This window comes from Brassica oleracea, chromosome C3 (assembly GCF_000695525.1).
Source record: "Brassica oleracea var. oleracea cultivar TO1000 chromosome C3, BOL, whole genome shotgun sequence".
NCBI classification, from domain to species: domain Eukaryota; kingdom Viridiplantae; phylum Streptophyta; class Magnoliopsida; order Brassicales; family Brassicaceae; genus Brassica; species Brassica oleracea.
Genome location: NC_027750.1, coordinates 40,543,971 through 40,557,464, shown reverse-complemented (window position 1 = coordinate 40,557,464; position 13,494 = coordinate 40,543,971). Strand labels below are relative to the sequence as shown.

Genomic DNA, 13,494 nt, shown 5'->3' with positions numbered 1-13,494 from the left:
TTTGCTGTAAAATTTCTCAATTTTTTTTTTTGTTTTTGCTTTTAAACCTTACATTTTAACCTCATTTATCGTTTTTTTTAGCAAGAGTTCACTTGAGATTTAAAATTGACAAAAACAGTGAAAACCGCTTTACACCAGTACGCGAGTGGCCTCTACAACAGTCAAATCAATGAGTAGAAGCATAAGTGGGAGGTTCAGAAAGTGTCGAAGCACATAAACCCGGCCGTTTGGGAGGATAAGAAGCATTGGATTAAACCAGAAACGAAATCTCAGTCAAAAACTAACTTCGGTAGCCGGCGAAACGAGCGTGGAAGGAAAGGAGTTTATGTCCACAACTTGGGGTCGATCAGTTTATCTTCCCCGGAACTTCAACTAGTAAGTTTTAAAATTCTTATACAAATTAATTCTTTAATATCTATTGTTTTTAGATTGCAGCAAACGATGGTAACCCATCAACAATTTTGAGCTGTTGAAGTGTGCCCACACCAACAAGCAGACTGGTGAAATTCAGGAAACGGCTATGAAGGAGGTCATCCAGCTGGTCCATTCTCAAGCAGAAAAATTCATTTTGACACATGATTATGTGTCCGAAGATGGATCTTCTACTTCTTCCAACAGCTTAACTCGATAGCAACTGAACAACCTTGTAGTTGGGTTACATTTCAAATATTTCCTTCATATTAATGTCTAATATGATTGTTATTATAACTTGGTTACTTTTCCTCACATGCTGTTCCAAAGGAGAAATGTCGTTACGTCGGGTTAGGTTGTCCAACCTGATATACCATGAATTTTACCCGTTTTTAGCCATGGTATATATGTGTTTTTAAATACATTACTTGCAGTCTTTTTAGTATGTTTTCAGGTTTAGGTACGTTTCAGAGGAAAGTGGTGATTTTGGAGTATTTTGAGTGCAGAACTGCACTGACATGTCAGATGTTTAGATATGAATGGAGACCTTACCACGGTGCGATTGAGCTGATATTTTTACACAAGATATATCTTGGCGTTAGCTTTCCAATGCCACCGGCGGAGGTTAATCCAATGGTTAGATCAGAAGTTATGCATGTTTTATTGAAGAGTGATCAGTCTATCTCGCGAGAGAGAGAGAGAGCTGTCGAGGAGATGAAGGAACGTGGATCGATGGTGCACCCTTGGTGTTGATAGACGGTAATTCCATAACGTGGGCCGATTATGTTTCAAGGCCGACTTAAGCCCATAAGCAACCAAAAATTACCAGAATATCCATGGACGACCTAAAACCCTATTTATGTGTATTTCTAAGCCATTGTTGACGGCTACGCTTTCTTTACATCTTGTTATTAGTTTATGTTAGGAGAGAAGGGAGGAACTCCTCCAGAGTCCTCCTGGAACTCCTTTGGTTTTATCATTGCTTTCTATTTTATAAATATTCACCTGTGATTTCTGTGACAAACTTTATGCTTGAATAGATCCACCTGTTAGGTTTATGGTTCAGATATTCATGAAGGATTAACCAAAAATATAGAATTGCTAAGTGTCAGGATATGAATCAACTAAACCGTTATTAATGCATGTGTTCTAGAGTAGCTAACTAAGACCTTGCATATAGATATTAGGGCGCAAGCGGAAGTTTGGTTCTTTGTCTGAAATAGTTTAGGTTGTGCTAGGATTGTTAGAAACAAGCGGAAGCTGATTTGGTTTAACCTAGTGAACACGTCAAACCCGTGCGTAACGCTCCCTGGAAGGAACATCGATCGACAACTCACTAGTTGCATCGATCGACGGGATGAAAGGTGTATCGATTGACACTCTGTTGTTGGAGTCGATCGACACTTTCTCAGGACCAAGAAGCGACAGCTGAGGTCCTAGATCGGGCGATAGATAGTCTAAAATACGGAAGTTGATTGACTATTCTTATTGTTTGAGTTCTAGAATATCCATATATGCTTAGTATCTATATCTTTATAATCCTGATTTTCTGAATAGAAACCCTAAGTCTAGCAACCATCCTTCCATCAACTCATCAATCGATCTCTTTAGAACAACTACCTTGTTCGACCTGTTCTGCTGCATTTACTTCTTTATTAAACTATTAGTCTAGCTTAATCATATAACTATTAGATCTTTGTGTGCCCTAACTCCCTGTGAATTCGATCTCTAAGTGCTACAACTCGACCTCTTATTTGAGAGAGTACAAATCACTCCTTAGGATAATTTGAGTGATATCAACCGTGAGTCTTCTTCTTCGGTTCAATGTGAGTTTTATATGATTTTCTTCTTTCTTAAACTCTTCATGATAGATTTCCTAAATATGTACTAATTCTTCCAAAATAACTCAAATTTTGCAGACTCTTTCAGTTCTTTTGAATGCTATTCCATATTTTAGTCATGTTCATATAGGAATTTCATGAACAATGAGAGGAGTTGGTCATATTGTTCAGGGAGAACAACATGTACATCATAATTTCATTCTTTCTTAGACTATTCATGATAGTCTTCTTAATTATGTACTAAGCCTTCCAGAACAATTTGAATTTTGCAGTTTTTCCTTATGAAGGTGTCCCTGCAGTTCATTTGAATGTTATTCCAGATTTTAGTCATGTACATATATGCCTTTCACCAACCATGGGAGGAGTTGGTAATATTAATGTGAATGTCTATTTTAAGAGCAAGAGAATTAATGTTGAGGATGAAGAAATGAGCTTTAGAGTGGAAGTTTGAGTACTAGACTGAATCGTCTAACAAGTCAAGACTCATATACTGTTTTGGAAAGCCTTCCTGAATATATCACATTCTATCCAAAATTGATTATGTTTTATTTCCTACTTTTTGGTTTTGTAAACTCATCCTGAATATATACCATGCTTTCCTAAACTAATCTTAAATCTGAAAATGTTTTATAACCAATATACCCAAGCAAACAAAAGTCTTCATCATCTCTTTCAATTTTCTTATGAACATTTCAGTCCAAGTCAACATTCATAGAAAAAAGAAGTTCAAAAGCATAAGTCTTAGCTAAACATAAAATGAAGGTCACATGTTAACTTTCTTTAAGGTTTTTTGAAATCTTTATCCATAAACTGGTTGAGGATCACAGAACATAGCTTGCTCATTAAGTCCATCACATACTCATCATTAATACTCAACATGTTCTTAAATCCCAGTGAGTGGCATTCGAGAGTCTTGACAACAAAGAGACCAATGTTGAAAGTAACATTTTTCTTACCTCAACTTATCCCATCGCTATTCCTATCATGCGTAACATTTTTTTTCTTGTTTAATATTGGATAATCTGGAAAGCTTTCCTAAATGTTTACAAACTCTTCTTAAAATCGTGAATTTTCCAAAGTTTCTAGAAGACTTTCCAAAACTATAATAAATTCTTCCTAAAATCGACACAACATAGTTGCATGAGAAATATGTGAAATCCTTATGAGTTAAAAAATAATCTTTGACTAAGAAATGAAACTTATGATGAACTATATAAAATCAAAAGGTTTACAAGCAAAACGATTTAACCACCGATTAAACAAAATTACATATCAAAAGAAGAGTGAACAAAGCAAGTATGATAAAAAAAGAAACTTAGAGATGAATCCTACATCATCCACTACTACTCTCCCACGTCAAACATATCAAGTATACTCAAAGACCACCATACACATGATGCATTTACTATTACACTGATACTAGTCACTAACTAACTTACTTATATCATGTGTGAATGAATGAACACTTGTTAAACCTAATGTATAACTGGATGCATATGATTTCAAAAGAAGTAAACGTGAACCAGGAAATGAATAAAACAAGCCAAACAACACATAGATGACCATGAAAAAGACACAGATCTTCTTGAGGTTTCTGATATGTGAAATCAAGAGTCAAAATTGCTTACCAAAAATGGTAGAAGAACAAAGAGTAAGTTTTTTTCACGAATCAAAGAAAAGAAAACCCCTAAATTTTCAACCAAAATCCCTAATTTCAATTTCAATATGAAACTTTCAAAACGTACATCTATCAATTCCGATTTTGACTATCAAGAATGAAACAGTGGAAGTTCGCCGTGATACTGTGCGGCGACGTGTTCTCTCGTGGTTGGCCAGTAGTTTTTTTTCTTCAGTAGTGTCCAAATCAGGAGGAGTAATGTGTGTTGTACTCTTTTTATTTTACCATGGTTTTGTCCCAATTGAGTTTTCCTGGTAAAGTTTTAATGAAGCAACATTAAAGCCCATTACAAGCTCTAAATGGTTATGGCATCCAAGGAGGAGTGTTATGAACGAGATTGTGGATGGCTCATAACCAAGAGATTATGATTTTGTAATCTTTCCATTTATCTATGACGGTGTAATTATGTTATGAATAAAGATAGACTTTTCTATTGTTTTTATAACCAAAAAAAAAAAAGACTATTTAGTAGAATTTTCGGTGGTAAAGGGAAGAAAGAAAAAAACAGAAACCTGGATTGGGCCTAGCTTAGAATAGACATTTAAGCCCAATATATCTGAACATAGGAAAAAACAAACGTCGTTTCAAATCTCATCAGCTTTTCTGAAACTCGAATCAAAGGTTGGGCGGGCTAAGAAGATGGAAGAGATAAGCGGAGGTGGAGATACAACGAAGAACACTATGGCGTCTCTGGGAATCCTGTGTGAGAAAGATATTGATGAACAGCGGCTTCAAATCGATTCCTTCATCGCTTCCCCCTTCCAGAGATCTATGGACTCCGTACTTGCCCGAGCTAAAGCTACTGCACAGAGCCAAGGTTTGGGTCGCATAACTGTAATTCAGTCCCAAATCGTCAATTGTAAGAGCTTGGCTTTGCTTTTGTAGTGGAACTAGCGAATGTGAAAGCGGATCTTAGAGAAGCAGAGGATGAGCTCGTTGACGTGTTGGCAGGTATAATAAAGTTTCAAACTTTGAACATGTTTTCTGAATCTGTAACTAATTGCTTTCGTTTCTTTACAACTTTTATTTTTCAGTGAAAACCCGTAAAGAGGCAAAGCAAATGGGTTTAAGGGACTCCATTTCTGCAACACAATCTCGAATCCAAGTTGTTAAAAGAACTCTGCAGTTACACAAGTCAAACAAGGAAGGGCATTCCAAAACTATCTCCCACCGTTTGCAAGGTATTCTTTTAGCTCTTCCCATTTATTTTCATGCTTCATCTTTGAAAAGTACTCAGCTTGTTTCAATTTTATTAGTTAGAGACCACATGGTTCTACTTCTTTCATCCAATGAAGGCTTATCAGTATCCAAGGACAATGCTGGTAAAGTCACGGGAAACAAATCCAATATTGATGAAGCCATCTCTTGGTATAATCAGGCTCTTGGCTTTCATGTTGAAGCTGGACATGGTATTGAGCGAGAAGCTTTAAGTTTTGAACACTTATACTTCTTTGTTATTCATGTTTGACCTTGGAGGATCTTGTTGTTTTACTTCTCTTGCAGGAGTTAAGTTCACATTCACCAACATTGATCCAAAAAGGCCCACACGCGAGTTTTCATTCACAGTTCACTATGGAAATGACATCTACACACGTGAGTCTCTTTACTGAAACAAGTATCAACTACATTTAGTGAGATTACAAAGAGTCTAGTAACAAGCATATTTGGCTTACATGATCATCAGTATTGGATTGCAACCCACAATTAGATGACATGGTCCAAGAATTGAATAAAACCAATGACCTTTTCGGATTTGTTCGTCTGATGAGGGATAAGTTTCAGAAAGCTACCTTATCTGGTTTGTATACTGACTCTCATTCTTTATCTTTAGACTCTAAAAACCAGACATCTAGTTTTCAATATATGTATTTTTGGATTTGAACAAGACTTGTGTGTTTTTTTTTGTATAACTTGACTTCTCAGAACTACCAGCACACTCAGAAAATCTGTCACAGGAAACTTCCATCATATCTGCTTCAGCTCCAGCTATGTCAATTACTACTGATACAAGCATGTTAACTCCAGAGAACAAGGTATCTAAGGTTCAAGTGAATCTGCGACAGAAGCGATCTAGCAATTCTCCACTCCAATCTCCTGCACCCACGTCTTCCACTCGCCGTTCTTCTCGCCTTAAGGTACCAGACACCCGATTGTGTTCTTAAAGTTGCACCAAACCAAACTCAAATCTTTGTGAGGGACTATAGTTTCCAATACTAGGATTCAGGAACCTTTCTTCATAACTAGTGGACATTTTTTTTTAACTGATCACGTCGAAGCTTATAGTTTCCAACAGAGAACTCATATACTGATTCTAACATGTAACAGGCGAAGGAATGAAGGTGGAGCTCTGTTTTCTTTTCCACCAGAATCAAGCAATACACAAAAGCTGAGATGTTGATGGCGTTTTGGAGACTTTTTGACAACAATCTGTTGTTTGACTTTCCTAAATCTGATTACTGTTGTAATCACGCTTATATACAACGTTGATCAATGTTCTAGTATTGGTGCTATGTTTGTCCACCTATTGTTCTATATGTACATGTTGGTAAAACTATTCACGAGGTGAAATTTTAGTACGAGTCCTACTATGACACTATCTTATTGTGTTTAAATTCTCCATTGTATTGATTGAATGGGAGTTTGTCGTCAAGTTCTTCTCCGACCACGCAGCCGCTGTCTGCAACAAGCCAACAAGAAAAAAGCACCTTTCAAGAACAATTCTTGTTAGAAAACACATAGTCGAAGTTACCAAAGAGATGAGAAAGTGACCACCAGCAACGTGCAACATTTGGAAGAGTGTGGCCTTCACCACCCAAGACCATGAGATGAGCATTAATTGATCTAACGATACAAGCAGTATGACCCTTGATAAACAGGTTGAATTTAGCCAACGCGTCACCAGTTAATGAATAAGCCCTAGAGTGAAGAACAAGTGCTTCTGGCCGATAAACTTCGACAGCCTTGTGGATAACAGGTACGAACAAATTGCTAAAACTTGCATCGTCCAAACCATATTCTTTATGGTGCATCTATACAATTTTTGGAAAGAAACAGTAATAACTCTACCGGTGTTGTCAAACGCCTCTTGTACAGCCATTTCCATGGTAATAGCCTATATCAATGTAGATAATTCGCTAACAAAACAAAATATGGAAAGTGAAGTTACTGACACAAATAGCAGCTTCAAAAACACGGAACTTCTCTATCTTTATATTTCAAGAAGCATCTGCAATTTAGAAGCATCATTTTACAGTGAAAGAGGAGCAACTGACATGTCGCGATTTGAATATTCGATAAATTGTTGTATGTCCAAACTAAGTAAGCATGAAATCACTTGATTTGAAGGTGAAATAACTTCTTTATCATAATTCGTATTAGGCTGATTCAACTTCGAACTGATGCTCCATTGAATTATGTTTTCAAATCAGTTTTTTAAGAACTCATGGTTTGATGGAATCTTCGATAAATTTTCATATATCCAAACTAAGTAAGCACAAAATCAAAGTGATTTCGTGCTTACTTTGTTTAGACAAATGATAATTTACTGAAGATTCCATCAAATCAAAGTAAACCAAAAAATAAAAAAAAATTGATTTAGAAACATAATACAGTGGAGCTTCACCTCAATAAGGAGTGCAGTGGTTAGAAGCTGTTGGAAGTTGGTTAAGGTCGTTATGGAGGGAAATGAATAATCATTGAAGAGTCGACATGTGGTGTTAGAAAGTTATACGAAAAATATTTCTGAAAAAACTACACAAACAATCTTGGAAAGCTAACTCCTCGAAAACCACCGCTGAGAAACACACCTCTTCCCAAATCAAACGTATGCGACCTCTTGGTCCAAACTTACTCGATTTCACATCGGGCTCAAAACAATTTTTGGGCGCGAAGGCTCGAATGAACCTTCCACAACAAACTAAAATGTTTCTCAGCCACAAGGTCAAAACAAAACCTTCGCACAAACCCAAAAACTTTTCTAAACGTAAAACCACGTTTACTCGAAAAGACATCTCGGATTTTCAAAAATCGACTTCCAAATGTATGCGACTTCCTCGATGAAAGTATCATCTTAGTAACCCACTTTACAGTCATCACGGACTTTAAATAAACAAAAAACTTGAGTTGGAAAGATAAGTATTTGCCCGCCGATTGACCCTGTCTTCTCGAACATCTTACACAAGGAGAATATCGTGATATAAGAGAAATCCAAAATTTTGGTCAATATCTTCGGGTTTCTCTTGGAGATGTGCTCGATTCTGTGATCGAAGCAAGAAATTTTAGCCGAGAACTTTGTGACAACCCATCCCGCTCAGTCGGAACCCCGGCTCACAGTCCTGCAGGACACTTACCCTAACCCCTCTCATATGCGCCCCTCTCGGCCATACATGTAAGTTATTGATGCGCTTGGCGTTACTCGAACCCAAAACTTCTCCCTTTAACAACAAACCCACATGACGAATTGTCACCAATTGATCTGACTTACATGTATGGCTGGGAGAGGCGCACATGAGAAGGGTTAGGGTTGGTGCCCTGCAGGGCTGTGAACCTGGGGCCCACTGGACGGGTAGTTCCCACGGGGCGGGTTGTCACAAAAAAATGTCGACTTTTTATGTGACAATCTGTCCCGCTCGCTTGGAACCCGGCTCACAGTTCTGCAAGGCACCGACTCTAACCCTTCTCATGTGCGCCCCTCCTGGCCATACATGCAGGTTATTGATGCGCTTGGCGTTATTCGAACTCATGACTTCACCCTTTAACAACATTTCAACAGGACGAGTTGTCATCAATTGAGCTGCAAGTCGAGGATGTAATCAGGTCAAAATTGCAACAAGTTAAAGTAAACTAGGATTGACCGTGCATACTCCAGACATGAAAGTAAGCCTATTTCTTTCCTTAAACCTAGAAAAATGGTCTCGAACATCTCACATGCATAGTATCTTCCATACAGAATTCCAAAATATGTCTCTTCGTTATAGGACATGTATGAGGCTATGCGAGTATAAACCTCATACACTCTCATCTTAATACAACTGAGTATTTCAATCTGCTAGGACGTAAGAAATGAGAAACACACTCACACACTTACCCTCTCGTTGACACTTTGTCCGTAAAAGGTAATGTAACAACACAAAGATATGAGTCCGGAACTAGACAAACTCAAAGTCTCGTCTTTCTTAGAAAAAAAAACTGATGCTAACGATCATATGAATATGTTCAAAATAGCCATGTATACAAAAGCCCTACGGGAAGTTGTTATACACAGCATGAGAAAGCCACTGAAGCAAACATAAAATATAAAACGGGATACATCCCAACCATCAGAAAAATATCATAATCCTAGGTTATGGCCAAAGGACCCAAAAATCATAGCAGGACCCTCGATCGTATACTTAGGCATCAGCGGCTTCGCACTACGACTCTAAGGAGCACGAAGAGCTATGGCTTCTTCAACCCTCTCTTCCGAGAGCCCAGTCCACATTCCTGTGTCAAAGAGTATCTTGCAGAACAATGACATCAGAAGCAAAGCGAGGAATCAGATCTCTAACTGCAAAATAAACAAAAAGGTTTTATATCTCTATTGTCGATAATCTCGAGAAACATCGGATTTGGGATTATCAAGCCTTCCCCAAGTTGCCCTGAGAAATGGGAGATTGCCTTCTTCACAAGATGTGTTATCTTCAAGAACATAAAAGAAGTAACGAGACCATGATCCGCCATTCGCCCTGCCCATAAGCGGTCTCGGATTGACATAAAAAATCAGAGAATTTGACCTCTTCAAGAGATTCTTTAAATGATACACGTCCAGCTCGACGTTAATTGGCCGTACGCCAATCCTTGTTCATGGAGGGAGATGAGGATTAACGACGGGATCTGGAACCACACGAAACTAGAAGAGAGGTAAGCCTATAAAAGGTGAAGTATGCAGGAGGAGGGTTATCGGCACGATCATTGATCCCCAGAACCCTGAACGATACGGAACACATAAAGTATTTCTGAGTGCCAACAACCTGTTCTCGGAAGTCCTAGTCATACCCCTCAGAACTAAGAAACTCACCTTGGTGCTCGTAGAGAAGGGGGAGCATCCATATTGCTTGACGCAGTCCCAACAAGTCTTTTGAAGCAGAGAGAGAGAAAAAAAAGATTCTCCTTTAAGAAAATTCCTAAGAGATGAGCAAGCAAGTGAGAATGAAGAAAACACCCACTTCTTATAATAATGTGAAAAGTATGTCCATTCAACCCTCTTTTCGGCTTTCAAAAATTCTTAGGGTTGGAAGGGAGACGCTTAACCCTTGATTCCACTTAAACAGTTATTTTTATCTCGTCAGAACTACATGCAATTCTACCAAGCTAGGGTGCTTGGGGTCAAAATTTTTCCTAGCGATATCAATGGTAAATCACCCAAGAATCGTATCATTAAAAAGAATGAGCCGGAAATGTCAAGACAATGATTCTGCATATGCCGTGCCAACTTGAACAAAAATACATAAGAGCATCATATATTTCTTCATGCAAAGGAAATAGAAAGATGTATGTCCAAACAAGAATTATCTGGAAAAACGTTCTTTAGGAAGGTTTTAGGGAAACAAAAAGTTTTACAAAACAATTTTTCGTGAAACTGATTCCAGAAAGTTTATACGGAAAAACTTCTCGAAAACGAAAGAAAACAATTTTACGAGACAATCTTTCCTAAAACTAACTTCGGAAAGTTTTTACCAAAAAAATATGTAAAAATAAAACTGAATAGTTTACGAAAAAATCTTCCATAAAACTAACTTCAAAAGTTCTTACAGAAAAACTTCCGTAAAACTCTCAAAAACATTTCATAAAAACAAGTGAGAAGATACAAAACTATCAACGCAGAACTGCATACACGAGACAGAGCCATGAGAGAGAAGCATCACCCTCTCTCTCTCTCTCCTCCCTTTCTCCTCAACATTGTACATAGGGAACTATCTCTCCTAGTCAGCATCGCCCAAGACACTCCTCTCTCTCAGCATCGCCCCAAGACTTTCTCTCCTCCCAGAATCGCCCACAAGACCTTCTCTCTCTCCCCAGCATCTCCCATTACTCTCACAAGATTCTCAGCATCATCCTTGACTCCCTCTCACTGCTTAGCATCGCCCACAAGACTCTCTCTCTCTTTCGAGCATCACCCATTACTCTCCCAAGCTTCTCAACATCGCCCATAACCTTCCCTCACTCTTTAGCATCACCCATTACACCTCATCATTGCCAACTCCTCGGTTCATCATGTCCTTGCTTTAATCTCGTCTGAAATGTTCTTCATTTTGTCACAATCATAGTTTGTATTGAGATTTTACGGAGAAAACAAGAAATTCTCGATTTTCCCTAAAATCTAGCCAGATGTAGAGACGGAAACGGTTAAGTCAAACACCGAATATGTTTTTGACAAATTGAAATGATTTTTATCATTTTGTAACATAACGACCCAAAAAAACACAATTCAGAGCAAATCAACAAATTTTCCAAGAAAATTCGTAAAAAAATGCATAATTCGTAAAACGGTCCATAACGGTGTAAAAACGAAACGGCCCATTTTCAACTTAACACGTAAAGTAGCCCGATCTCAATGGCAGTTTAATTTACTTGGAGAAGAATAAGGAAGAAAACAGGATAGTGGAAGATTTTTGAAAGGAATAAACTTGATTCTGTACCAAAAAGGAAAGATCAGAGGAAATGTGGAAAGAAGAAAGATGTGTATATACGGGAAAATTGCAATACGGCTGACCTTGGAGGAGTATATAGTTAAGGCCGGGATAGAGAATAATGAAGACATAAACTTAGCTATTGAAACTCTTTGCAATTAGAAACCTTAGGCTTTATTTTTGCTTCTTTGCTAATCAAGCCGCAACTCACATATGATTTATTTGCTAATCTAGCGGATTTGTTTAGATTTTTCTAACTCTTCTCATTTGATTCCCTTAAAATCTCGCTTCCAGACGGACATCATGTAGCGTTTGGTCTCTGAAACGCTCTTACGAAAATTCAGAATTAAGTCTTTTGTTTTCAAGAACGTTTTTCTTATTTTGTTCTGCGTATATTTTTTCGGTTGGCTTTGGGGAAAATCCAGTTCCCTGAAAAGTTTATAAATTTTGATTGTGCGAGTTGCGGCTCTCATAATTGGCTTTTCTCAAGTAATCAATCCTTGATCTCTCCATAAATGTCTTTCGAGTAATTCACCGTTAAATTTGTGCTTTCATCCTGAACGCCCCAAATTCAGATTCAACAATTGGCCCTGCCTTTGGAATTAGGAAACAAATCCAAGAAAGATCAAAGATGACCGGAGAAAACAATACTAAAACGGGCGGTGCCACCGCTCCACCAGTTGCAGATCTCTCCACCATGATGAGCATCATGCAAAACCTCATGGATCGCTTTGAACAAAAAGATGCATCAAACAATGAAACTAATAAATGACTGGATGCCCTAGCTGCAGCTTGCACACAACCCCTTGCCGATGAACTAGATCCTGAAAGGAGACAATAGTTAGAAGAAACGTCAACACAATAGGGCCTTAAGTTGCGGCGAATCGAGTTGACCAACTAACAACTCAAGTGATCAACATTCTTCGGAACTCGATACATAATATCTATTCTAAATCCATCAAGAAACAAAATTAGCTCCTGAGATAGAGCGTGTTCTTGCTGCAACGCAAAATACACCCTTTACGAGGAGAATCACGAAAGTTTGAGTCTGGAACTAGACAAACTCAAAGTCTCATATTTCTTGGAAAAAAACTGATGCTAACGATCATATGAATATGTTCAAAATAGCCATGAGAAAAGCATACTTTAACGATGAGGAGAAAAATGCCTGCTACTGTCAACTATTCGTGGAGAGCCTTACTTGGCGGGCGTTGAATTGGTTCAAGACTCAGGTAGAACTCCAACGATAGTTTTTACGAACTATCCGCCATGTTTTCAAAGATTACTTGCTGTTAATTAGGAAAGTAGCTTCAGAAACGCAATTGTGGAAGATGTGTCAGGGTCCCAATGAAGGACTCATGGTCTTCGTTAAAAGATTCAAGGGTCTAGTGTCTAACACTACAAGAAATAGCGTGATTTGCAAGGAAAATAATTCTAGAAATTCCCTTGCGAATTGGCCATTTGAAAGGAAATTTCTAGAGAAACACTCTCCTCGGAAATCTTTACTCGCAAACTGCTTTTGGTTGCTAATCCCTAGCAAATTTTCCGACGGAAATGTTTTCCTTGCAATTTGCAACGGAAAAATAGTAATATGTATATATATATATATATATATAAGACAGGTTCATATGAGGGATTCAAAGATCCTCTAGATGCAGAGCAGCTAGGGATTTGAACCCAAATCCGTTACCCACGTATTTCCTCTACAATTTTAATGGAAAATTTCCCTTGCAATTCTCTTGGAAACATTTTCTTGCAATTCCCTAGCAAATGGAATTATTATTTCAAAAAAACAAAATTACAAAATACAAACTATATGTAATTAAATATGTTTTAAATTAGATACCTTTATAAATGAAATACATTTATGAATTATATATAATTATAGATTAAATAC

At 37.7% G+C, this 13,494-nt stretch overlaps 1 protein-coding gene across 2 annotated transcripts; it reads left to right on the top strand.

The window, feature by feature from the left end:
- The first annotated feature begins 4,523 nt into the window (after positions 1-4,523).
- On the top strand, positions 4,524-6,484 carry LOC106332201 (kinetochore protein spc25). 2 transcript variants are annotated; one of them, XM_013770683.1, is made up of 8 exons: positions 4,524-4,747; positions 4,816-4,881; positions 4,965-5,111; positions 5,226-5,339; positions 5,434-5,523; positions 5,615-5,728; positions 5,854-6,065; positions 6,256-6,484. In XM_013770683.1, the coding sequence occupies exons 1-8, from the start codon at positions 4,570-4,572 to the stop codon at positions 6,265-6,267; spliced, it is 933 nt and encodes a 310-aa protein (XP_013626137.1). In that variant the 5' UTR covers positions 4,524-4,569; the 3' UTR covers positions 6,268-6,484. The 2 variants fall into 2 exon arrangements, with proteins under 2 accessions (XP_013626137.1, XP_013626136.1); XM_013770682.1 differs by having other exon boundaries at positions 5,187-5,339.
- Positions 6,485-13,494: the final 7,010 nt, after the last annotated feature.

Bases quoted from the DNA above. Each gene is read 5' to 3' on its own strand.
- LOC106332201 (XM_013770682.1), top strand. From the start codon at position 4,570: ATGGAAGAGATAAGCGGAGGTGGAGATACAACGAAGAACACTATGGCG. The intron at 5,112-5,186 runs GTATTCTTTTAG...CAATTTTATTAG, and splicing joins TATCTCCCACCGTTTGCAAG to TTAGAGACCACATGGTTCTA. The intron at 5,340-5,433 runs GTATTGAGCGAG...CTTCTCTTGCAG, and splicing joins TCATGTTGAAGCTGGACATG to GAGTTAAGTTCACATTCACC.